This window comes from Leucoraja erinacea, chromosome 1, assembly GCF_028641065.1.
Source record: "Leucoraja erinacea ecotype New England chromosome 1, Leri_hhj_1, whole genome shotgun sequence".
NCBI classification, from domain to species: domain Eukaryota; kingdom Metazoa; phylum Chordata; class Chondrichthyes; order Rajiformes; family Rajidae; genus Leucoraja; species Leucoraja erinaceus.
Window position 1 is genome coordinate 108,037,423 of NC_073377.1, and position 27,463 is coordinate 108,064,885.

The window sequence follows — 27,463 nt, forward strand, 5'->3', positions numbered from 1 at the left end:
TGTGTGTGTGTGTGTGTGTGTGTGTTGTGTGTGTGTGTGTGTGTGTGTGTGTGTGTGTGTGTGTGTGTGTGTGTGTGTGTGTGTGTGTGTGTGTGTGTGTGTGTGTGTTATTTTTATACAGCAAATGCTCTGGCACCCACCAAAGCATTAGAATCACTTCAACACACTACAGTTGGCAATGTAGGCACACACTTATGGTGGATACAGGAGAATAAAAATATCTTACATGTAACACTTGTACATTTTATTTTAATTAAATCAGCCATTTTACACATTGCAGTTGCTATGTATTTGTTAGTGTTTTAATTTTTCTTCCATTTACCTTTATCCTAATACATGCCCTCATAGATATCATATACAATATTTGTTATCACCATGGGAACAAGATGCTGATTCATCAACTTAAAATCCACTTCTCACTGTTCTGAAGTTCTTTGATTACACAGCAAATAAAAAGATAGAGATAAAAATGTAATTACAGAGACATCATCTGCGCTGCAAGTAACACCACATGGCATAGCCAGAACAATACACACTCTCTCTGTTGGTTTTTATCATCACTCAGTACAGGCCTTGACACTGACATAACAGAAAACGGATATTCTGCCTGCACTGATTGGAGGAGTAAATAATAGACTGATTTAACTTCTTGAGTACTCAATGAATATTGTCCTCATATTAGCAACTTTCTGTACTATAATAACTTAAAAAAAAACTAAAATAAAATCTTATGAATACATTGAAGGGTAGACTGGAACAGTTAAAAATACCACATATTTATCATATTCGGTTCCTTTTTTGTTTGTCGCTTTATGTTGAGACAACAAGCTGAACCTTTTTCTCAATGCAAAGATGTTTAAACAACCGTATAGATGATTACAACAGCTATAAATACTACATGCATGTACAAAAAGAAGCCAGTCTTGTTACATACTGCTGAAATAACCAAAGGGCTCTGTTCACTTTTCTTGTTAGGTTAATCTCAGTTCCAGTTATCTACAGTGCAGGTGCCAGTAGAAAGTAGTAGATCACAGATACAAGACTATGTGTGTTGGTGAAAGCAGTGAAGAAAGTTGCAAATTTCTGGAAACCTGTATGGCGGCATGAATGCACATCAAATGGAGCTTGCCACGCCCATTGCTTAATTCATACTAATGCAATTAATGGAGAAATGTCTGATACGATAAGTGCAGGTGCTAGCATATTTATTACGTTTTGAGAAGCTTTGAGGGACTGTAAAATGTTTACGTGCTCCCCACTAGGCCTGCACACTCACATTCTGTTACGGTGGCGACACTTAGTCAATTCGGCAATGAAGAAAAGGACCTTGTGTTTGGTGGCAATTTTATGGTCAAGATAGGCGGTCTTGGTTTCACAAGCCAAAACAGTTTTGCTATTTACACATTTTGTTTAGAAAGTCCTTCTGCGACAGAAAATGGGAAGAGGCCTGTGGCTGAAGTATTTTCTGGATTTTGACATTGTTGCCAGAGTTTGCAGGAAGCAACTTTAGCATGTTCCTAAAACTGGCATATCAGGAAGATCTAATGTTCAAACAGTATTAGTCATCCGAGATTTGGATGCCATCTTTGGTCACAAATTTACTTACGATAAAAGGCTAATTCAGATCTATGCTTTCCACACAGCTATGCCAGTGATTTTAGATGGAAATAACAATATGCAATTTCTTCATGTGAGCAAACTGTGCAGTTGTAACATAACAGGTAATGCGCAATTTGAGCTATTTAGTTTTTTTCCTGTTTCCAGTCCTCACTGCAAAAGCGACCGAGAAGTTGCTGTAGGTCGAATTTCAGGTCATCTTTCTGAAGTGCTTCAGGCACATCCTCCAGCTGTTCTTCGTGAATATGTTTCCCTTCCCGATCCTCCACCACAGTCCTCTTCTGTGTGCTGGCTTTACTCATGGTCACCCTATGGAAATGGACCAAGAACAAAAAAACAGAGAAAAAAGAGAGGACACAGTTTAGGAGAAGAGAATTTGAAGGACCACAAAAACCAAAGTTGAGTATTAGAGTAATAGAAAGGATTAAAGATTTCCCAAAGCCACTTAGTTGAGTCTTAGAGACAATCAACCCTCAAGTCAGAAACTGACACCACCACTCCGGTTGTACAATAGATTAGTTCATTAAACAATGTTAAACATTTAAAGCAATGCTATAGTACTCAAAAAGAAAATTAGGGAGAAAGATTAGAAGGGATATCTGGCTGAAGTAGCAAAAATGAACTGCAAGCAATGCTTTACCATCTCTCTCATGTGGAACAGACAACTCAAGTCTTGCCCTACTACAGAAGTAGCAGGCCTGTGAGAAATAGTCCTTTTGTACAATGCAAAACGAATAACTAAAGACGTCACATTCTGGCAGCACATGCTTTTCTGTAGCTGCACCTCTGTGTTTCATGGGTTACATCTAGATTTGAAAGGGACCAATATTCTAGCAGGAAAGGCACGGGAAACTGCAGATGCATAATTGGGAGCAAGAAAACAACTGCTGGAGGAACCCAGCAGGTCAGGTAGCATCTGTGAATGGTTGGCATTTTGGGTTGAGACCCTGCAACAAGGGTGCTTGCGAATGTGGTGTGAGTGGCTGATAGTTTCAACTACATTTATTTAATGCGAGGAGTCTCATGGGAAGGTCAGATGAGTTTAGAGCATGGAAAGATATTATTGCAATCACATAACCATGGTTGAGTGAAGGACAGGAGTTACAGCTCAATGTTCCAGGCCATCAAAGTTTCAGGTGTGACAAAGGGACGTCATGCCTTGAATCGGGTGAGCAACACAGCAGTATGAAGAGAGGATATGGAAGGTAATGAGTTCTGGGAGGGATGCATTGATGTGAAGTGCTGGAGGAACTCAGCAGGCCAGGCAGCATCTGTGGAGGCATTGGACAGATGGCTCCCTCTTTTCCCACCACAGATGCTGAATGGCCCACTGAGTTTATCCAGCACTTTGCTCAAGATGCAGGATCTGCAGTTTCTTGTGTCTCCATGGAAGGAAGATATCCTGGGAGCACTGTCCAACGGGGCCACATGGGTAGAGTTTAGGGATAAATAGAGGGGTGATCACTTTAATGGAGGGTTATACAAAAAGGCCTCCTAATAGTTAGCAGGAATTAGAGAAACAGATATAAAAGCAAATCGCAGAAAAGATCAAAAGCAATAGGATTACAATAGTGGGAGATTATAAATTTACTAGTATTGATTGGGATTACTTCTGTGCAAGGCATAAGGGGGGGACGAATTTTTAAGTGCGTCCATGATCCCTTTGAGACTGGAGACCTGAGAAGAGGCTGTACTTGACCTCATCTTAGGAAATGAAACTGGGCAGATGGTGGAAGTGAATTGCTGGGGAACAACGTTGGAAATAGTGATCACATTTATGTAGGTTTCATGCTAGTTATGAAAAGCAGCAAGGTTGGTCGTCAAGCCAAGGTCCTAAATTGGGGGTAGGCTCATATTGATAGCACAAGTGATGACCTGGTGCAAGTAGACTGAGGGTAAATGTTTTCAGTTTAAACACGTCTGACAGGTGGGAGTCTTTTAACAGAGAGTTAGCAAGAGTTCAGGGACAGTATATTCCCATAAGAATAGACAATAGACAGTAGACAATAGACGATAGGTGCAGGAGTAGGCCATTCGGCCCTTCGAGCCAGCACTGCCACTCAATGTGATTATGGCTGATCATCCACAATCAGTACCCCGTTACTGCCTTCTCTCCATATCCCTTAACTCTATTATCCCAAAGAGCTCTATCTAACTCTCTTGAAAGCGTCCAGAAAACCAGCCTCCACTGCCATTTGAGGCAGAGAATTCCACACACTCACAACTCTCTGTGTGAAAAAGTGTTTCCTCACTTCTAAATGGGTTACCACTTATTCTTAAACTATGGCCCCTGGTTCTGGACTCCCTGGTTCTGGAGAATGAAAGGAAAATATGGCAAGGTTACGGAACGGGTCTCAAGGGGTACTGTAGTGTCTTTGTGAAGAGGGAGTTCGGCAGTAATTTTAAACTTTAGGGTCCAGGCAGCTGATGACACTTTTGTTGGAATATTATGTTTAGCTTTCAGAAGAATAGATTTGGACTTTGAAATGACGGCAATGGCTCACAAGGATGATACCTGGAAAGCACTACTGAGTGTTTCATGTTTGCTATGATTTGAGAGACAATCAAATTACACTGCCTGCCGTGGAAGGGATTAAACAGAGATATGAATAAAAATAAAAAAGGAAGTGGCAAAGTTTGGAGAATACCTTCCACTGGTAGTTTATTTCAAAACAAAAGACTGTTCGTCAACATTGAAAACAAGCTGATTGAAAGAAAATTAGACATTAAAAGAATTTCTTCACAACATAGTGTGAGAATATGCCATTGCTTAAGAAGGATTTGGTGTAAAATAATTAGAGGTATTCGAAAGTGGTAGCTTTAGAAAATGTGGAAGCATTAGTAGTGATCTTCCAAGAATCACTAGATTCAGTAGTATCAGAGAATTGGAAAATTACAAATGTTACTCCACTGTTCACGTCGGGATGCAAAAGAGGGGAAACGTTTGGCCAGCTAGCCTGACTTCAGGGGTCAGTAGGATTTTAGAGTCCATTATTAAGGATGAGGTGGAATTTATTGAGGTAGTATAGACAGTCAGTTGATGTTGTTTACGGACTTTCAGAAGACCCTTTTTTCTGGTTGGCTGCCGGTGACTAGTGGTGTCCCAATGGGGGTTGGTGTTGGGTCCGCTAATTTTCACATTGTATATTAATTATTTGGATGATTGAATTGATGGTTTTGTGGCCAGGTTTGCAGATGATATGGATGGGGTTGAGAGGGAAAGATAGATCACCCATGATTGAATAGTGGAGTGGATGGAGGGGCAGGTAGTGTAGAGGAAGTAGAGTCTACAGAAGGACTTGGACAGATTGGAAGATTGGGAAAGGATGTGATAGATAGCCAGGTGTGCAGTGATGCACTTTGGTAGTAGGAATAAAGCTGTAGTCTATTTTCTAAATGGGGGAAGGATTCAGAAACTATAGTTGCAAAGGGAAATGCTGGTGTAGGATTCCAAAAAGGTTCATTTGCAGGATGAATCGGTGGTAAGGAAGGCAAATGCAATGTTAGCATTTATTTCGAGAGGACTATAGTATGAAAGTAGGGATGTAATGCTGAGGCTTTATTGGGCGCTGGTCAGACCTCATTTGGAATATGGTAAGCATGTTTGGGTCCCATATCCGAGGACGTATGTGCAGCCATTGATGAGGCTTCAGAGGAGGTTTACGAAAATGATCCCAAAGATAATTGGGTTAATGTATGACGAGCGTTTGAAGGTTCTGGGCCTGTACTCGTAGAGGCACCATTGAAATTATCATCGGATACCTTTACAATGGAGACGAGGAGGAATTTCTTTAGCCAAAGGGTGGGTGGTGAATCTGTGAAATTCATTGCCACAGATTAACAGGTGATTGTAGAGATTAACAGGTTCTTGATTAGTAAAGGTCAAGGTTAAGGGGAGAAGGCAGGAAAATTGGGTTGGGAGGGAAAGATAGATCAGCTATGACTAAATGGCGGAGTAGACTGGATGAGTCAAATGGCCGAATTCTGCTCCTGTGATTTATGCACTTTGGAATTTATATGTGCTCAGTTAATTGTAAACCACAACGAAATAATGGGTCCCGGAGAATAGTTGCAGAATATTATCAGTGTAAACAGCAAACGCAACTTTCATTCATTTAAGACAATAAAAATGTAAGAGTGTGGAGGATCAGCATGCACATTCCTTGCATACTTATCACATAAAGTTTCCAGGACAATTGACAATACACTATAACATGGCAATTATTATTTGACAATGTTTTTTAGTTGAGTCATGTTGAAGTCTCAATTCAAAACAACAAAATAAGTTTGTGAAACACATAGGCAAGGTTCACACAGCTCCATGCAACTTCTGTAAAAATTACACAAATGAACGATTGGCATACACTGGGCACATTGTGTTAAACGACAGCGCAGACTACCTACCAAATATTACCTGGTCACGCACGGTAAGACGTAGAAAATCCAGACTACATATTAACTAGTTAGTAATACAAATGTTGAAAAGAAAAGAGCAGTGGAGGGCAAATCAAACCTTTTAATTACAGATCCATCCTCTTTTACAATCTCTCTCTGCACTACATTTGGAATGTGAACCTTTCCTTGGTTCCCTGCGAAACTAAGAGCCTGGGCAAAATGAAAACAGCACAGATACATAAAACAATATTACTGCACTAAAATGAACTGAAAAAAAACAAAGCAAAAAATGAATGCAATCCTCAGAAATGAAAATTTACTCCATAAACAAGCTGATGGAAGAACTCAGTGAATCAAGTCCTGATGCAGGATCTTGATCCAAAACGTGGACCATTTGTTTGTCTCCATAAATGCTGCCTATCCCACTGAATATTTGCAGTGGTTTATGTTTTGCTCCAGGTTCCAGCATGGGAAGTCTTAATGTTGTGTCAAAGTGATCCAGATTGTTTCTGGACTCTACACCGTTGCTGTTAACATAATCATTAATAGCGTTATTTTCAGGGTTCCCTCAGAAAGAAACTAATTTTTCCCAGGGATAAAATTGGGATTCATGTTTTAGTTGAAATTAATTTGTGTTGCAGCTTTATTGAGTTGTCAAATAGTTATATTTTATGACATTTGCAATTTAGCAAACATCTCGCCGAGGAGGTTGCAGATCTTGTGAAACCATTGAGGATAAAGCCTGAAATAAAGGATTTATAAAAAATATACATTAAGCTTCTTTACGGTATTTTAATATGCCATCATTATAAACGCTTCATATGAGAGATAAAACATGAACGCTTTACTGCTTTGGCCCTGCACATAAATGCATTGAACAGTACAGCACAAGAGCAGGACCTTTGGCCCACAATGTCTGTGCAGAAAATGATGCCAAGACCATCTCTTATTTATCTGCACATAATCCATATTCCCCCCCCCCCCCCCAACTCTTTGCATATGCTGCTAACGTATGTGCCCCAACCACCAACCCTGGAAGCACGTTCAGACTAAAAACGTTTTAAAACACTCTATCACTTTAAAACTATGCCCTCCAGTATTTTATTTTACATCTTGCGAAAATGGTTCTGACTGTCTACCCTATCTATGTCTCTCTTAATTCTATATACTTCTATATACTTCCCTGCAAACTCCGGCACTCCAGAGAAAACAGTCCAAGTTAGTCCAAATTCTCCCTGTAGCTAATACCAGCTAATCGAGGCAACCCTCTGGTAAACCTCCTCTGTACCCTATCCAAAGTCTCCACATCCTGTCTGTAGTGGAGCAAGCAGAACTGCACGCAATATTCAAAGTGTGGCCCAAATAAAGTCCTATAAACCTGCATCATGACATCTTGTCTCTTATACTCAGTGCCCTGACCAATGAAGGCAAACATGTTTTTTTACCATCAACTTATGTTGAGAGCTCTTAAAGATAGCGGCGGAACGGGGTACTGATTGGGGATAATCAGCCATGACCACATTGAATGGCGGTGTTGGCTCGAAGGGCCGAATGGCCTACTCCTGCACCTATTGTCTATTATCTATTACTTTCTATTACTTTCAGCAAAGTAAGGACTTAAACCGCATGACCCCTCTGTACAATAATGACATTGAGGGTCATACCATAAATTGTGTATTTTCCCCTTGTATTTGACCTCTCAATGTGCAACACCTCGCACTTGCTCAGATTAAACCTCATCTGTCATTTCTCTGTAGCTGATCTATATCCTTATACTTTGACAATACAATAAAGTCCATTTTGTTTTTAGAATTGGTTACTTGGATTTTCCAGCTATCTTTTACAAATCCAATTACCAGTACACTGATTTTATGTTGGAGGAAGTCAATATCAAAATCTGATTTGTGTTAAGGGGCATCCATGTTATGCTATTCTCATTATTTTCTCTCCAGTAACTTTCTTTCCATTCACATAGAAACATAGAAAATAGATGCAGTAGTAGGCCATTCGGCCCTTCAAGCCAGCACTGCCATTCAATATGATCATGGCTGATCATCCAAAATCAGTATCCCCATTCCTTCTTTCTTCCTATATAGTTTCAAAGCTCTATCTAAAATTTTTGCAGGAGATTTTGAATCGGAGCCAGCACCGCCATTCTGATGTGATCAATTCCACAAATTCACAACTCTCTGGGTATCCCGTTTTCCTCATCTCTTCTAAATGTTACCCTTGATTCCACTAGCTCCAAGAGCTCTATCTAACTCATTTTTGAATGCATCCAGTGAATCCTGCATCTAGCTTGCCAATGTCTTAATAATTTTATATGTTTCTATCAGATTCCCTCTCATCCTTCTAAATTCCAATGAATACGAACCCAGTCAATCCATTCTTTCATCATATGTCAGTCCCGCCACCCTGGGAATTAACCTGGTGAACCTATGCTGCACGCCCTGAATAGCAAAAATGTCCTTACTCAAATTAGTAGACCAAAACTGCACACAATACTCCAGGTGTGGTCTCACCAAGGCCCTGCTTAATGTACGTATAAAACCCTTTGGATTCTCCCAAATGCCAGAGTGATCTCCTTTTGCCCTCCCGATTTCCTTCTTAAGAATGCTCCTCAATCCCCTAAATACCTACAGGCATACAGTTCAACTGAAACGTGCGATACACTTCAGCAGAAAGAATTTGTAGAGGCAATAGACAATATGGGCAATAGACCATAGATAGACAATAGGCGCGGCAGAGTTGCCTGAATAGCAAAAGAGTTGCTGCCTTACAACAAAAGACCCAGGTTCAAAACTGACATAACATATAACCATATAACAATTACAGCACGGAAACAGGCCCTCTCGCCCTACAAGTACGTGCCAAACAACCTTTGGATTTTAGTCCCAAATGCCAGCACTGATACTCCCTTTCCCTGCCCCATCCCGATTTTTTATTTTTAAATGAACCAATGAACCTGCCTCCACCATTCCCTAAATTCCACACACCACTCTTGAGTAAAGAAGTTCTGATAACCCCTAAACTTCTGTCCCTTAATTCTGAAGCAATGTCCTCTTTTGAATAGAGGCAAAGGGACAATATGGGCAATCTGACCATAGATCTCACAATTTAAAGACCTCTATAGGTCGCGGCCCCTTAGAGTTCTGCGCTCCAGAGAATTGTTGACCTTACTTATTCAACCATCTCTGTACCCAGTTGTTGAAACCCGACTACATTCTAGTAAATGGTATGGAGTTTGTTTGTTCTCCCTGTGACAGCATGGGTTTTCTCTGGGTGCTCCGGTTTCCTCCCACATTTGAAAGACATGCAGGTTTGTAGGTTAACTGGCTTCTGTAAATTGCCCCATAGTGTGCAGGATGCAAAACTGGAATAATATTGAACTAATGAACAGGTGATCATTGGTCAACGCAGACTCGGTCGGCTTAAGGGCCTGTTTCCACACTGAATCTCTAAACAAAAAACGAAATCTCACATTTCTAAATGGAATCCAGGAACAGGGGGACCTGTATGTACCTGTGCATGTTATTGTGTGTGTTTAAAGAATGCTTAGTAAAATACATGCTCCTGATGTTTATTAACATTAGCATGGAATACAAAAGCATTGTGTTATAGCCGTAAGAACCATGACTGATTTAACGCTCATTTTGGCCACTGGGGTTTTGTAAGGGTGTGAAGATTCTGAAGAGATGCAGGAAAGATTTACTTGAATGGTTTCAGGGATGAGGGATTTCAGCTGAAATGCTCCTTGGAATAATAGATATTGGGATTAGGTCGAAGTGTACAAAGTTACAATTGGCTTAAATTGATAGAGGGAAATATTGTACCAGAACCAAGGAGCACAGATGTTTGATGTTTGAACAAAGGAGAGAAGGAGAATGTTCTTTTATTTGGGGGTGCAGACATGCCAATGAAGGTTGAGTACTGACGCAAAGGTTTGGAGGTGACCATCAGGCAAGTGGCCATGGGTTGAGGGAATGGCAGGGTGGTGGAAGAAGGAAATTGCCATACTGGATCTTTCAGGGTAGGGAGTAAGGCTACTGACAGAGTAATGGGGAGATGGCATCACCAGAATATCAGGGATCCATCAGGAATTGAAGAGCTTGGGGAAGTTGTGCAGATTAATCTTGAAGGGTTGGGGTGAGAGGGAGCGAGGTGTATTAGGAGGATCTAAAAAAAACTACAAACTGGCCAGGGGTGATGTGGAGCAATATGGAAAATTACTTCAGTTACCCATGGGTAATGCACTAGGAACTATGCTCACTTCAAAGTTTATTTCCCCATTTGCTATATATTGCCAGGAAACTTTGTTGTTTAATTTGACATAGAAGCTGAGGCCCCAGTGCAAAATCTGGATGCACTCCACTAGTAACAAATTACTGGTCTGAAGATAATCTACTGAAACGTACCAGTTAGGAGTAGGATAAGGCTGCTTGGATCCACATGCTTGTTCCAACATTTAATAAGATTATAGCAAATCTGATCGTAACTTCAATTGCGTTTCCAGCTACCTGCAATAAACGTACCTCCCCATGACTATCTAATATCCCTTAATAATATTAGAAGATCCATTTATTCTTATGTTCTGCTTCCGGCTCGTGAATCAATTTTCTAACCAAGATATTCACCCTTATTTTGTGCATTCATTACTATACTGTACCTCTAATTGGTACAATAGAGATAAATTACTACTATGAGATTCTACTTGACATAAAAAAGCTTCATTGAGGGTTTGAAAATATCATACCATGTTAAAATCATCTTTGGCTGTTGGAAGGTCGGCGGCCAGCTTGGGGTCTCCAAGATGCTTCTCCATTCTGTCTCCATGGACCACTGTTGTTTTGACGACCCGACTGACTCTCCGACCCTCAACGTGCTCTGACTGGAATTCAGATCCAGAGGCCGCTTGTGGTTCTGTAAATGTCATCTGTGTGGACACAAAAGTGATCTTGTGGTATTAATTATTTAATACATCCATAAACAAAATAACATCCAGAAATATTTATATAAAAGACAAATGGATCATCAATCATTAAAAAAAAATGCTGGGTTTGTATGGAACAACAATCAGTAAAGCACAAAATATGACCCTGTTTTTAAAAGGACGCAGGGGCAGGATATACAAGTTGGAGTGATGGGATAAGTATGTTGCAGGGCCAAAGACATGCTAGGATGAATGACATTCTTCTGTGTTGTAGTAAATAAATATACATTGATGTGGTGACAAAATGGGTAATCTGGAATCACGGAAATCTAACAATAAATTGCAAATGCTCTTTCTCAAGGGAACTAAATCACTGTGACATTAGACAAGTCAAAAATTCTGGATGCCTGGCGTGGGACCCAGATGAATGGGTGAGATGGGTCTGCACTTGAACTTGACAAAAGATTGGCACAAAGAAGGCCAATACTCATTGTCTTTGAAAGAAATGCTGTGCAAAGGTGTGGAAAGTCTTCTTCCTGTAAATCTTTCCTTGTGGCAAATTAGTGGATTGCAATGATTTAGAAAATAAAGACAGGTGCAGTTACAACTTTTTGCTGCTTAAAGTTTCAGAGAAAATGTGCCTGGTCAGATTTCTAAACTGTGGAAGTCAAATGTATCATCTAGTAGATTAATTGTTTATTAACTATGTTCCTTTGAACCCTGCACAAGAAATAAACTCACTAATATTTCTTTATTTAGTCTGTTGAGTCTTGATTTGAGAAATTGACCCAGTTTTGTTTTCACTCTTTATGTGTTGACAATCTTACCTTGTATTTTCAACCATTTTAGTTTTTAGTATTTTTGGATTCTGGGTTAAATACTTCAGTGATTTAGGAATAGCTTTGATTTCATACAAGGCAGTTGTTAGCACATGACTGGTCCATATATTTTGTGAGATTCAGTGCCCTCCATAATGTTTGGGATAAAGACCCATCATTTATTTATTTGCCTCTGTCCTCCCCAATTTGAGGTTTGTAATTTAAAAAAAAATCACATGTATTTAAAGTGCACATTGTCAGATTTTAATAAAGGCCATTTTTATATATTTTGTTTCACCATGTAGGAATTACAGCAGTGTTTATACATAGTCCCCCCATCTCAGGGCACCATAATGTTTGGGACACAATGATGGCATGTAAATGAAAGTAGCCATGTTTAGTATTTTGTTGCATGTCCTTTGCATGCAATGCCTGCTTGAAGTCTGCGATTCATGGACATCACCACTTGCTGGGTGTCTTCTCTAGTGATGCTCTGCAGGCCTGTATTGCAGCCATCTTTAGCTTATGCTTGTTTTGGGGGCTAGGCCCCTTCAGTTTTCTCTTCAGCATATACAGTGCATTCAGAAAGTATTCAGACCCCTTCACCTTCTCCACATTTTCTTACGTTACAGCCTTTTTTTAAAATGGATTAAATTCATTTGTTTTAATCATCAATGTACACACAATACCCCAGAATGAAGAAGCAAAAACAGGTGATTATAATTTTTTGCAAAGTAATTAATAAGAAAAAACTGAAAAATCACATTTACATAAGTATTCTGACCCTTTGCTATGACACTCAAAATTAAGCTTGGGTTCATCCAGTTTCAATTGATTATTCTTGAGATGTTTCTACAACTTGATTGGAGTCCACCAGTGGTAAATTAAATGGACATAATTTGGAAAGGCACACACCTGTCTATATATGGGCCCACAGTTGACAGTGCATGTCAGAGCAAAAACCGGCATGAAGTCGATGAAATTGTCCGTAGACCTCCGAGACAGGATTGTGTCGAGACAGATCTGGGGAAGGGTATAAAACTATTTCTGCAGCATTGCAGATCCCGAAAAGCACAATAGCCTCGGTCATTCTTAAATGGAACAACTTTGGAACCACCAGGACTCATCATAGAGCTGGCAGCACGGCCAAACTGAGCAATCGGGGAAGAAGGGCCTTGGTCAAGGAAGTGGCCAAGAACCCGATGGTCACTCTGACAGAGCTCCAGAGTTCCTCTGTGGAGATGGGAGAACCTTCCAGAAGGATAACTATATCTGCAGCACTCCACCAATCAGGCCTTTATGATAGAGTGGCCAGACGGAAGCCACTACTCAGTAAAAGGCGCATGACAGCCTGCTTGGAGTTTGCCAAAAGGCACCGAAAGGACTCTGACCATGAGAAACAAGATTCTCTGGTCTGATGAAACCAAAAATGAACTCTGCTTGCTCTTTTAAGTACTTATTGGCAACCTGTAACGCGGCCATCCTATTTTTGCAGCTAACCAGTGGTTTGCATCTTGCAGTGTAGCCTCTGTATTTCTATTCATGAAGTCTTCTGCAGACAGTGGTCATTGACAAATCCACACCTGACTCCTGAAGAGTGTTTCTGATCTGTCGGACAGGTGTTTGGGGGGGGTTTCTTTATTATAGTGAGAATTCTTCTGTCATCAGCTGTGGAAGTCTTCCGTGGCCTGCCAGTCCCTTTGCAATTAGTAAGCTCACCAGTGCTCTCTTTCTTCTTAATGATGTTCCAAACATTTGATTTTGCTCGCCAAAGGTTTGGCTGATGTCTCAAACAGTTTTATTCTTGTTTCTCGGTCTCATAATGGCTTATTGAAGCACTTAGGAAGCATTTTAAAACTATTGCTATGTGTTGAATGTTGATGTGTGATTGTGCAGTGTGTCTGTGAAATGCGTGTGCTGGTTGATTGTGCAGTATGCGTGCTGCTTATGTTTGTTGATTGTGTCCCTTTTTAAAAAGCTACTGTAATGCGCCTTTTTAAATTGCCCCTCGGGGACGAATAAAGTGCTTTGAATTGAATTGAATTATTTGACTTTCATTGGCACAACTTTGGTCCTCATGTTGATAAACAGCAATAAAGGAAGGATTGGAGGAAAGACCAGGTGCTGAGAGCTCTCTTATACCTGCATTAAGGAGGTATTTAAGCACACCTGAGCAATTACAAAGACCTGTGAATCCATGTGTCCCAAACATTATGATGCCCTGAAATGGGGGAAACTATGTATAAACACAGCTGTAATTTCTACATGGTGAAACCAAAATGTATAAAAATGGCCTTTAATAAAATCTGACAATGTGCACTTTAACCACATGTGATTTTTTTATTACAAATCTCAAATCGTGGAGTACAGAGGCAAATAAATAAATGATGCGTCTTTGTCCCAAACATTATGGAGGGCACTGTAAATAGAGTAACGGGAGTAATAGTCCGAGAGCTATAACAGGCCCTTCTGCCCAACTTGTCCATGCTGACCAAGTTGGTATTTTGGGCTTGTTCCATTTGCATGCATTGGGCCCACATCCCTCTAAATCCTTGCTTTGCGATTATCTGTCCAAATGACAAATGTTGATAATCTCAGGTGTAGCCAAACGACATAAGACTTGGATTAATCACTAACATCAAAAGATATACAAGTGTCACATTTACTAACGCTGTAATTGGGTTTTTTTTTATAAACCAAAAATAATTAATTAAAGAAAGTAGGAACAGTGTGAAACGCTGACCTCTGTCTGCTCACTGTCACTTTTTAGTACAGTCCGCTTTAAAACTTTCGAATATCTGTCACCATTTTCAATTTCAATTGGCTCTTGCTCTGCTCCTTGCATTATTACTTCCTCCTTTTCAGTGCCGTCAGGTGAAACTAAGCGCCTAATAATCTTCCTGGTAACCTAAGGAAAAAAATGAGAACAAAAAAAATTAATAAACCACTTCCAAGCATACAATTAATTGTTTTTTACATTCCCAGTTCTGATGATGCAATTGACCAGCAAACTTAACACTAATTCTCTCTACAAGATGCTGCCTGACCTGCTGAGTATCCCCAGCCTTTTTTCTGCTTTTATTTCAGTTTGGTTTATCGTACCTCTGTTATCTTGAGCAATGTAATAAGTTGCAATGAATAATGGATATGTCATGTTGAAGTCTGTGGCCAAATGGATACATCAAAATGCTACATAAAAGTTACTCATTGCATTACCTTTTTCACAATAGTATTTCCATGCTCATCCGTATATTGTTCTTCTGTGACCGACTCCGGTTGGATATCGGGCATATCATCGGCCTGGAAATTAACAAAACTCTATGAATTCCAAATAGTGAAGTTTCTGCTCTGCAATTGAACCTTAAATGCAAATTACCCTACTTTCCATAAAATTAATTTGTTAATTGTGAATTCATTCATCTGCAAGTCACTGAAAGTAAAATCTTCAGTGAGTTGAAATAATTGGGTAGCATTTCAGAATGCTTGTTTTCCTGGCATTAAAATATACTCTTTGATATCTCTCGAGTTAGAAACCAGTGCAGTTGTAATTACACAGGCTTTTCACAAAACAATTCATAACAAACATTCAATCCATATAATATTGGTTAATGAACATGATTTAAATGACTACACCAAACTACTTAGTAGTTTATTGATGTAGAATGGACAGTTTTAATAGTTTAATATTATAAAAGGACTGGACAGGCTAGATGCAGGAAAAATGTTCCCAATGTTGGGCGAGTCCAGAACCAGGGGCCACAGTCTTAGAATAAAGGGGAAGCCATTTAAGACTGAGGTGAGAAAACATTTTTCACCCAGAGAGTTGTGAATTTGTGGAATTCCCTGCCGCAGAGGGCAGTGGAGGCCAAATCACTGGATGGATTTAAGAGAGAGTTAGATAGAGGTCTGGGGGCTGGTGGAATCAAGGGATATGGGGAGAAGGCAGGCACGGGTTATTGATTGGGGACGATCAGCCATGATTGCAATAAATGGCGGTGCTGGCTCGAAGGGCCGAATGGCCTCCTCCTGCACTGATTTACTATGTTTCTATCAACTATTCTTTAATGTTTACATTATTTTAAAAATATTGTTTTTTTAATAATTTAATTCTATTGACTTCTCAACAGCCTGCAAACAGACAAGAAGTAGATACCAACACTAATAAATTGCTGGTCTGCATTCCATGAATCCTGTAGTTGAAAACCTTCCATATCTGCAAAAGGGCTGCAGGGAAAATGCTGGGAATTATAGGCCGGTGAGCTTACCATCTGTAGTTGGTAAGTTACTGGAGAGTATTCTGAGGGATATGATATACATGCATTTGGATGGGCAAGGGCTGATTAGGGATAGTCAGCATGGTTTTGTATGTGGGAGATCGCGCCTCACAAATCTGATTGATTTTTCTGAAGACGTGATCAAAAAGGTTGATGAGGGCAGAACTGTAGATGTTGTGTACATGGACTTCAGTAAGGCATTCGACAAGGTTCCGCATGGTAGGCTGCTCTGGAATGTTAGATCACATGGGATCGAAGGAGAGATAGCTAAATGGATAGAAAATTGGTTCCAGGGAAGGAAACAGAGGGTAATGGTGGAAGGTTGCTTCTCAGACTGGAGGCCTGTGACTAGTGGTGTGCCACAGGGTTCGGTGGTGGGCCCATTACTGTTTGTCATCTACATCAATGATTTGGATGAGAACATACAGGGCAAGATTAGCAAGTTTGCTGATGATACAAAAGTTAGTGGTTTTGCAGATAGTGAAGATGGTTGTGAAAGATTGCAGCAGGATCTGGATCGATTGGCCAGGTGTGCGGAGGAATGGGTGATGGAATTGAATACAGAGAAGTGCGAGGTGTTGTCAAACAAGGGCAGGACCTTTTTGGGATGTCAAACAAGGGCAGGACCTACACAGTCAATGGTAGGCCTCTGGGTAGTGTTGTAGAGCAGAGGGATCTAGGAGTGCAGATGCATGGTTCCTTGAAGGTCGAGTAGATAAGGTGGTCAAAAAGGCTTTTGTCACTCTTTCATCAGTCAGAGTATTGAGTATAGAAGTTGGGTGGTCATGTTGTAGTTGTATCAGGCCGCATTTAGAATATTGTGTTCAATTCTGGGCACCATGTTATAGGAAAGATATTGTCAAGCTTGAAAGGGTTCAGAAAAGATTTACGAAGATGTTTAAGAAACAGTTAGACAGGTACATGGATAGGACAGGTTTGGAGGGATATGGACCAAGTGCAGGCAAGTGGGACTAGTGTAGCTGGAACATTGTTGGCTGGTGTGGGTGAGTTGGGCCGAAGGGCCTGATTCCACACTGTATCACTCTGTGACTCTTCACTGGATAAGTAAATTGTGCTGGAGAACCAGCACTTCCAATTAAAACTCCAGATCAGTTTTTTTTTACAAAATAACCAATCCTCATGGTGTGAGTGAGGGGTTGGGGTGGATGTGATGGGTGAAGAAATTTAAAAGCCTTCAAGAGTCCATTAAAGAATGAGTCCATTAAAGAATCTTAAGTATAAATAGATTATTATCTAAATATTTTCCTATGAACCTCTGCAAATATTTATCCTTTAACTATATAACAGCACAGAATATGAATATTAAAGTTCTGTTTTGTATTTTAAATAATTGTTGTATTTTCTAGTCTCTGCTGTCTCTCTTGGAGAACTGTAAACCTGATACCTTGACTGAAATTTTAAATGGCTGCCCTAATTATAAACCATTTTCTCTTTCTACTGCAAACATTTCTGAGATTTTTTGTGGTGTTGTAGGAATTACATTGTGTGATTCTGGCTGATTTTAAATGTTGTCATTCATCTATCGTTGACATGGTAAACTGACTTCTCTCTGTCATTAAAGTGGATGCCTGGAATAATAATCAGAGTCTTGCTAGATTATTTCCTATAATCTCGTAAATTTTCTCAACATAATTGTAAACTCAGCATGGATAAAGTGAACGGTCAGAGCATTTTTCCCAAGGTACAGGATTGTACAACCACAGGGCATTAGCTTAAGATGAGCGGGAGAGATTTAAGAGGGACCTCAGGGGCTAGTTTTTCACTGGGAGGGTAGTCCATATCTGAAATGAGCTGCCAGAGGAAGCTATTGAAGTGAATACAATTACAACTTTTAGGAGACCTTTGGACAGATATATGGATAGGAAGATTATGTGCCAATGCAGGCAAATGTGACAAGACCAGTATGCAAACTTGGTCGGCATGGACAAGGTGGCTAGAGGGATCTGTTTCTATGCCGTATAACTCCCTGCCTCTATGACTACAACTGTCCATGAGAAAGCTGTTGGGTTGATTTGTGTGCAATTTAAACATGAAGATGTCTAAGTTACCATATACTTTCTTGCAAACTAAGAATTTGACAAAAAGTATACCCTGCATATGCAAACAGCTCAAATGTCACTGAGAACCAGGTTTAAAACTTATACTTTTTGCTTTCTGAGTTCAATGGGATAAGTAATGGAAACAATGCACACAATGACAGAATAGCAATGATAGATATTACTTTCAATGATTTTTTAAAGTATTGTGGAACAGCGTAAAGTAATTCTCTACATATCATACACAGAATGTGTATATTATAGAGTAGGATCCCTTAGAACCCAAAGCAGTCATCTATGTGTGTAGTCGCTGGAGTCAATGAATAGTTCTCCTCTACGTTTGGTATGGAGCCGAGCGAACATGGGACAATCAAGGAATAAGATATATATGTATTTGGATAGGCATAGGTTGATTAGGGATAGTTAGCATGGTTTTGTGCGTGGGATATTGTGACTTACGAATTTGATTGAGTTTTTTGAAGAGGTACCCAAAAAGATTTACAAGGGCAAGGCCATAGATATTGTCTGCATTGACTTCGACAAGGCCTTTGTTAAAGTTCTGCATCGCAGGCTGCTATGAATATACTATGCGTGAAAGGTTAGATCACATGGGATCCAGGGAGGGCTAGTAAACTGGATACAGAATTGGGTTAATGGTCAGATGCAAAGGGTGGTGGAAGAAGGGTTTTTTTCAAACTGGAGGCCTGTGACAAGAGGTGTGTCTCAGAGATCACTGCTGAGCCCATGACTTTTTGTGGTTTATATCGATGATTAGGAATGACAATGTTCAAGGCATTGTTTGCAATTTGTTAGTTTGCAGATTACACTAAAGTGGGTGGTATCGTAGATAGCGAAGATGGTTCTCACAATTTACAGCAGGCTCTTGATCTGCTCAGCAAGTGGGCTGACGAATGGCTAATGTAGTTTAATGCAGATAGTTGTGAGGTGTTGCATTTTTGTAAGTCAAACCAGGGCAGGACCTTCACAGTGTGTAAGAAGGAACTGCAGACACTAGTTTAAACCGAAGATAGACACAAAAAGCTGGAGTAACTCAGCGGGCCAGGCAGCATCTCTGGAGAGAAGGAATGGGTGATGTTTCGGGTTGAGACCCTTCTTCAAACTTCACCTTCACAGTGATTGATAACAGCCTGGGGAGTGTCGCAGAGCATAAGGACCTAGGGTACAGCATTCTCTGAAAGTGTCATCACAGGGTGATATAGAAAGCTTCTGGCACATTGGCCTACATCAGCCAGGGCATTAAGTATAGAAGTTGGTGCTTTATGTTACATTTGTACAATATGTCAGTAACACTACACTTTGAATGCTGTGTTCAGTTTTGGTCGCTTTGCAATAGAAAGGTTTTCAATAAGCTGGAAAGAATGCAATGAAGATTTACGAGAATGGTGCTGTGCTATAGGGAGAGGTTGGGCAGGCTAGGACTCTATTGCCTGGAGTGCAAGAGGCTGTGGGGTGATCTTATAGAGGTATGCAAAATCTTGAGGCACACTCTTTTACCCAGAGTAGGGACATCAAGATCCAGAGGACATTGATTTAAGGTTAGATGGCCAAGATTTAATAGGAACCCGAGAGGCAACTTTTTCACTCAGAAGGTGGTGGGTGTATGGAACGAGCTGCCAGAGGAGGATGTTGGTGCACATACTAAAACAGCATTTAAAATACACTTGGCCAGGTACATGGATATGAAAGGTTTAGAGGGATATGGGCCAAATGCAGGTTAATGAGACTAACTTAGATTGGGCATCTTGGTCAGCATGAACGAGTTGGGCTGAAGGGTAATCCATATCGAATTACTCTATGTGGGCCATGAACAGAGTTCCCACATAACAGAAGATGCCTGCAGTGTTGCAGCATTGGGGAAATCCATCCCGTCGACCTGCCAAATGCTCTTTCATATGTATGGGCTGTACTTAAGTCAGGAAAGGATTTGTATACTTTAATTTACATTTAATTGGCCGGGTAAAATGAGCAAAGTGCTGGAGTAAACCAGCGGGTCTGGCGGCATCTGTGAAGGATATGGATAGGTGACATTTAGGGATGGGTCCTTCCAAATAATACCTGTGCATTTCACCCACAGGTCCTACCGGAGCAGATGAATTATTCTAGCACTTCGTGTTTTGCTCAAGATTCCAGCATTTGCAGTTTCTTGTGCTTCTTGTGCTTTCAGTTTCTTTTCAGCTTAATTCTCCATCTCACTCTCATTCTAATATCTTCCGATTTTAACTTGAGGAACAGTGTCTCATCTTCATCGGCATTTCCACGAAATGCTACTTGCCCTGCATGTACATGATGGCTCGTATCTAATGGTTCCAGTATTGTAATTCCTCCCCTTTTTCTTTTTATTCTTCTTCTTTGAAACAGATCAGTTATGAATATCACGCCTTCATCATTTGAAATGTCAAAGACTAGAGGGCATAACTTTATGGCCAAAGATGGGAAGTTTAAAAGCGATTTTTTTTTTGAATAGAGGGTGGTGGGAGTCGAGAGTACACACGACAAGAGGTGATGAATGCAGATACGATAGTGGCATTTAAGAAGACAACATGTTTAAGAAAGAACTGCAGATGCTGGAAAAATCAAAGGTAGACAAAAATGCTGGAGAAAACTCAGCGGGTGAGGCAGCATCTATGGAGCAAAGGAACGGGTGACGTTTCGGGTCGAGACCCTTCTTCAGACTGATGTGGGGGTGGGAGGTGGGAAGAAGAAAGGAAGAGGTGGAGACAATAGGCTGTGGGAGAGCTGGGAAGGGGAGGGGAAGGAGGGACAAAGCAAGGACTACCTGAAATTGGAGAAGCCAATGTTCATACCACTGGGGTGTAAACTACCCAAGCGAAATATGTGCTGCTCCTCCAATTTTTAGGTGGAACTCACTCTGGCCATGGAGGAGGCCCAGGACAGAAAGGTCGGATTTGGAATGGGAGGGGGAGTTGAAGTGCTGAGCCACTGGGACATCATGTTGGTTAATGCGAACTGAGCGGAGGTGTGTGGCTGCATCAGGCGGAGTGTAGAGCCAGGGCACGTGGGCATCAAGTGTCACTACCTGCTGAGGTTCTACCTGTCCCCAGTTTTGCGAAGGATGGGCCTGGCGCAGTTGCCACGCAATGCGCCAGTCAGCTGGAGATTGCCGCACCATCTGTCATTTATGGAAAGGACCAACACCTTTGACCACAAGTCCGTTGGGCAGTGGTCAGCATGGAATGTCCTGCAGGCACTGCAGGGAAATTACTCCATGGATCCTGTGGCATGGTTCCCTGAGCAGACTGCCCAGCTTATCTGGCAAAATGCCTCTTCGCCAGAACTCACCAACATAGAAACATAGAAATTAGGTGCAGGAGTAGGCCATTCGGCCCTTCGAGCCTGCACCGCCATTCAATATGATCATGGTTGATCATCCAACTCAGTATCCCGTACCTGCCTTCTCTCCATACCCTCTGATCCCCTTAGCCACAAGGGCCACATCTAACTCCCTCTTAAATATAGCCAATGAACTGGCCTCGACTACCCTCTGCGGCAGAGAGTTCCAGAGATTCACCACTCTTTGTGTGAAAAAGGTTCTTCTCATCTCAGTTTTAAAGGATTTCCCCCTTATCCTTAAGCTGTGACCCCTTGTCCTGGACTTCCCCAACATCGGGAGCAATCTTCCTGCATCTAGCCTGTCCAACCCCTTAAGAATTTTGTAAGTTTCTATAAGATCCCCTCTCAATCTCCTAAATTCTAGAGTATAAACCAACAAGCACCAAGACCTGGCTTGGCTGGCAGTGAGGGGAGCCCTCCCAGTCAGATACTTCCTGCACCATCGGAACCTCACTACCAGCGCACGCTGCCCTCGGGACAGCTGCTATGGAGAGGAGACGGTTGCCCACCTCTTTGCAGTGTGTGGATTCGAAAAGAGAGTCTGGAGATGTCTGCAAGCGTCCCTGTCACGGTTTATTCCGAACAGCTCCGTCACAGAGGACTCTGTGATTTACCGGCTGTTCCCAGGGATGCATTCAGAAACGGACATCGAGTGCTGCTGGAAGGTCATCAACTCGGTGAAAGACGCTCTTTGGTCTGCCCGAGCGTTGTTCACCACCAGTGGAGCGAGATGTCCGTCGGGAAATGGTGCCGACTGGCCCGCTGCAGACTGCAGGAGTACGTGCTGAGGGTCGCACTGAAGCTCGGTGCAGCCAACACCAAGGCTCTGTGGGGAAGGACCACAGTTCAGGGTCCTTCCGCTGGTGGACATGGGAGGCAGGGTGTGGTGGAGACGCCCCTCAAAATCAGGGAAGGGATTCCACACCAGTGGGCCACCTGAGTGGCAAGGTGGGGGGGGATAAATTTGTGAATTGGGAAACTGAATTGTACGTATGTATAGCCTCCGAGAATGTCGGATGGAGTTTTGTAAGGATCATGTATTGTATATATTTATTTCTCGAATAAAGTCTATTGTGAAATTTTAAAAAAACTGAGCGGAGGTGTTGGGTGAAGCGATCGCCAAGCCTGTGCTTGGTCTCACCGGTGTAGAGCAGTTGACACCTTGAACAGCAGATGCAATAGATGAGGTTGGAGGAGGTGCAGGTGAACCTATACCTCACCTGGAACGACTGCTTAGGTCCTTGGATGGAGTTGAGGGGGGAGGTAAAGTGACAATTGTTTGCCTTTCCTGTGGTTGCAAGGGAAAGTACCAGGGGAAGGGGTGGTTTGGGTGGGAAGGGACGCAGTGGCATTTAAGAAGCTCTTGGACAGGCACATGTATATGCAGTGAATGAAGGTAGAGTAGATTAGTTTAAGCTAGCATCACGTTCGGCACAGACATTGTAGGCTGAAACATCTGTTCCTGTGCTGTGCTGTTCTATGTTCTAAAAATAGCTGATTATTGTCAGTGTAAAAGTACATTGACATCTTTGAGGCTTTTTGTTTAAGTAGATTTGCATCTCTTGTGCCATTTTTGATACATATATTTGCATTTGCTACTGATATGTCAAATGCATCCTGCTGATATGTTTAGTCTTGTAAAGAAACTCGAAGCATGGCATGGTTATGCAACTAGTAGAACTACTGCCTCACAAACAAAGTAAAATTTTGTGCAAACATGTAATCACAAGCAACAAATTACAAATAAAAATCATGATCAGCAGCAGTGCACATTTTGACGACACTCTTTGCAAGCAACAGTGAAAAGAAAGGAGATTACAAGCAAAAAGATAGTTTTGTTTGCTTTAAAATATGCAGACCAGTTCATTCAAACGTTCTACCACTAAGAGCTACAGCTATTCATAACATGCCAGGAATTAAAGCATGCATCACTACAGAAACCAGATACGAGCTGATTCTGTTTGATGTGAATTTAAAGCTTTATTTTATAATAGATCAAAGGGCAGCATTCAGTGCTGGGTACCTGAATGATCACCCGTCGACGGATGACCCTGGTGGTTACAATCTCCTCATCAGAACTGCTCTCCCGTTCCCCCAGCTCTTCCACTATCTCCTGGTGAAAGCAGTTAATCAGACAGAATTGCAAAGCTAAAGGACTGAAGTCCTGCACCTTACTTCACAAGGCTATCCTTTGCTTTATTCAAATACCTTTCCACTCAGAAATCTCTAATTTAAAATAGATCGCTGATTGTAGCTTTCAACATCATCATTTTAATTTCTCTTGTTACACGTGTAGAGTTTGCACATTTCCTGTGACCCTGGGGGTTTCCTTTGGATGCTCCAGTTTTCTTCTCCAAGTTACTCGAGTACTGTAAATTAACCCTAGTGGGTAGGTGAGTAATAAAATCCAGGGGAAGTTGATGGGAATGTGGGGAGAATAAGATTGAATAAGTGCAGGATTACTCTGGATAAGTGGGTGCAGGATTAGTGGGTCAAAGGGTCTGTTTCCATGTAGCATGACTCTATACTGTTAATGATATTTTGCTTTTGGCTGTACACATAGGATAGGGAAGGCATTAAGTAAGTACAAGTTATGTTTCTGAATATTTTTTAAATGCTTCTTCCCTTTTTAGATTTCCTTTGCAGCAAGTGTCATAAACAAGTGACTGGCAAAAGGCTTCAGCAACACAATTATAAACGGGGTGATCTATGACGTTTGAATGTAAATAGGTGACATCCACTGATTCTCCTTTCACCCACCTTAGGAAATGGAAAATACATCAGTTTCCCTCCACTTTTATGTGGTGGAGATGCAAACCAATGATTGCTAATTAAATCTATTAATCACATCTATAAACCAATTTACAGCAGATTAAATTCTGATTTAGATTTATTTTGTTTATCCAGAGACAGCCTGCTGCTGCAATTGAAATTTGCCTTGTGGCAGCAAGGATGTTTGTGCACGAGAATGGACAGATAATTTTCCCCCTTAGAAAAATCGATTTGACCCCAACTACTTAAATACGAGTCTGGTGAAGGAAGGGTTAAAAAAAACATTGGATAATAAATACCAATTGTCAAATGTCTCCTGTATAAATTACTCTTCAAGAATGGGATTCCCCACCACTGTAACGTGGACCATCTTCATTGGAATCTTCAATGTACAGGTACTAAGAACTGACGTGATGATTCACAAATGAATAGTCGGACACTAAGCCAAAGCTGTAGATATTACCACGTTCTAAATGTAGGATATTGGTGAGAAAGCAAATGAAATATTGTGTGCAGTTCCAATCATCATATGATGATGGAAAGGATATGGGAAGGATATGATTAAGTTAGAGAGGGGGAAGAAAACATTCACAAGCTTGCTGCTGGAACCAGAGGGCTTAAATTATAGGCAGAGACTGGATAGGCTGGGACTGTTTTCCCTTGAATAACAGGGGCTGATTGGTAATCTTACAAAGATTTAATGTGGGGCTTTCCAAAACCAGAGAGCTTGCGTTTAAGGTAGAGAGAGGAAAGAATTAAAGAGTTTTTCATACAGAGTAATGAGAAGAAACTGCCAGAGGAAGTGGTTGAGGCAGGTACAATTATAGGATTATGGGACTAGCTCTAAAAGGCACCTTCAGTGGCATGGATGAATTGGGCTGAAGACCCTTGATTTCCATACTGTATAACTGCATGACCATTTATGTAGAGTGTTAAAAGAACAGAGAGCTGCAGAGTAAGGCATGTTTCAGTGTTGAATACTAGATATTACGGTCTGGGACCGTAAAGCCACTAATTGGTTGGAGAGCAACGATGCAGGGTCTTGAAGAGTTGCAACCCTGAAGAAAATTAGAGGTCAAGGTTGAGAAATGCCTGGGAGCACAAAGACAAGAAAAAGTAATGAAGGGGATTCAGGAACCATGAGCCAACATAAGTTAACCAATATAGTGCAGATGAATGGTGCATGGTAGGTTACAGTCAAGGTTTTGATAAACTCAACTGTGCAGATGGAGACTTGCCAGAAAACATTGGAACACCTCTGTGTTAAGTGAAAATCAGATGGCCAATGTTTATTATTCTTGCTATAGCAGGTGGAAAATCAACTTAGTAATAACAAATTAGGTTGCCACAGTTATGCACAAAGGAGCTGATGTCTTACAGCTTCAGCAACTGAGTTCCATCCTGGCCTCTGGTGTTTGCCCATTTTACCTGTAACTCGGTGGGTTTTTAACCTGTGACTGGGCGAGCTTCCTGTCTTTGCTCTGGCTTCCTCTCAACCCTGCAGTTTGGAGGTTTTTTCACCATTGTAAATGAATGGTAGAATTGTTTTTTTGTTTTGGGGGGTGGGGGGGGGGGGGGAGATTAATGGAAATGCAGGAAAAATAATATGTATCAGGGTAGGGTTAGTGTAAAAATGTATACTCACTCAGTCACATTCATGAGTCTCCCAGCATATAAACTGACCACGTTCTAATGCAAAACTGGATAGTTTCTCTCATATATTATGTCTCAAAAGAAAATGTTCAATACCTTGATGTTTTACTGTAGCTTTATATTACCTTTTCTAGCGATTCCTCCTCAAAAGATCTCTTAATGTTCTCTGGTTGTTCCTCGGTTGTTTCTACTATAGTGGCACCAGCTGCCTGGACAGCTTGTAAGCCTTCACCAGCCTCCTGTATAATTGGACTTTGTTCATCTATTCTCAGGGTGACTAGTTCTGTACTCCCCTCATCTCCCTCTTCATCATCGTGGGCATCACATTTGTCTAGTTCCTTGGACTTTCCTTTAGAGAACTCAGTATCTTCACCAGAAAATGCAGATTCTTGATCCTTCATTCTGTTCATAAACAAAATTAGTGAAACAGGATCATTACAAATATTTATACATTTATAATAAAACTATATCCAATAACAGTAAAGATTGGAATAATTACTGTTCCAACTTTGTGTTCAATTCAATATCAACCATCGTAATGCACTCCAAGTAACTCCATTTAAAGCACAGATGAAATCAATAAACAACTTTCAGTGTAGTATGATTTTAAATAAGGGAGGGAATAAATAATGTTCAAAGTCCCATGGTACTACTATTGTGCAGTTGCCATGTGCCACATTCATAAACTGAGTTATAAATAGTGCTTAAGAGCTTGCTTCAAACCTAAGTCTGAGAACTCTGCTACAACATATGTTTGGCGTTTTACCAAGTTTTACCATATGGACAGATTTTCAATATTTTTTATATAACTTTAGAACCTGTGAAACAGATTTAACTACAGTGGGTGGATAGATCAGATTAATACTGCACGATTGAAGTTTCTTGAGGAAAGTTCAGGATGGACAATAAATGTTCCAGACTTCCAGGACCAGGTCTGAAAATAAATATTAAAACGGGTGTTGCAGTTGTAGAACTGCCACCTTACACCGTCAGAGACCCGGGTTCGATCCTGACTACGAGTGCTTGACTGTACGAAGTTCTCCCCGTAACCTGCATGGGTTTTCTCCGGGATCTCCAGTTTCCTCCCATACTCCAAAAACGTATAGGTTTGTAGGTTAATTGACTTGGTATAATTGTAAATTTTCCCTAGTGTGTGTAGGATAGTGTTAATGTGCGGGAATTGCTGGTTGGCACGGACTCAGTGGGCCGATGGGCCTGTTTCTGCCCTGTATCTCCTCTAGTCTAAACTAAATTAAGAAGTAAACTTTCCAATATTGTGAGTAATATTATCCATTAAAAATAATCTCTGACAATGCAGGTCAAGTGAATCAGTCTTGGTTGCCTTCAAGACTGCTATTTCCTTAATGAGCTTTGTGTTATAGATATCATGTTATAAAGACAATTTTGTCATTGGGATAGGAGATTAGGGCAAGGGTTTCAGATGCGCAATAACAAAGTTAATATTCCTATTGGATTTTCAAAAGTAAAGGTCTTTTCAATAGCAATAAATTATTTTTTGTTATTGCAAATTAAAATTATGAAAGGGTGTAGGTTACATTGTTAAATAAATTATGG

The 27,463-nt window shown here is 40.9% G+C and overlaps 1 protein-coding gene across 4 annotated transcripts in view; it reads right to left on the reverse strand.

Annotated features, from left to right (window-relative positions):
- Positions 1 to 233: 233 nt before the first annotated feature.
- Positions 234 to 27,463, reverse strand: part of LOC129700480 (ankyrin-2-like) — a 634,003-nt gene continuing 606,773 nt past the window's right edge. For all 4 annotated transcript variants that reach the window (XM_055641008.1, XM_055640993.1, XM_055641017.1 and 1 more), the window contains 7 exons: positions 26,014 to 26,290; positions 23,487 to 23,576; positions 14,977 to 15,060; positions 14,504 to 14,668; positions 10,766 to 10,945; positions 6,131 to 6,222; positions 234 to 1,926 (listed from right to left, as the gene is read on the reverse strand). In XM_055641008.1, the coding sequence (XP_055496983.1) occupies positions 1,743 to 1,926; positions 6,131 to 6,222; positions 10,766 to 10,945; positions 14,504 to 14,668; positions 14,977 to 15,060; positions 23,487 to 23,576; positions 26,014 to 26,290 (1,072 nt within the window). In that variant the 3' untranslated portion in view covers positions 234 to 1,742. The remainder of the gene's footprint in view (positions 1,927 to 6,130; positions 6,223 to 10,765; positions 10,946 to 14,503; positions 14,669 to 14,976; positions 15,061 to 23,486; positions 23,577 to 26,013; positions 26,291 to 27,463) is intronic.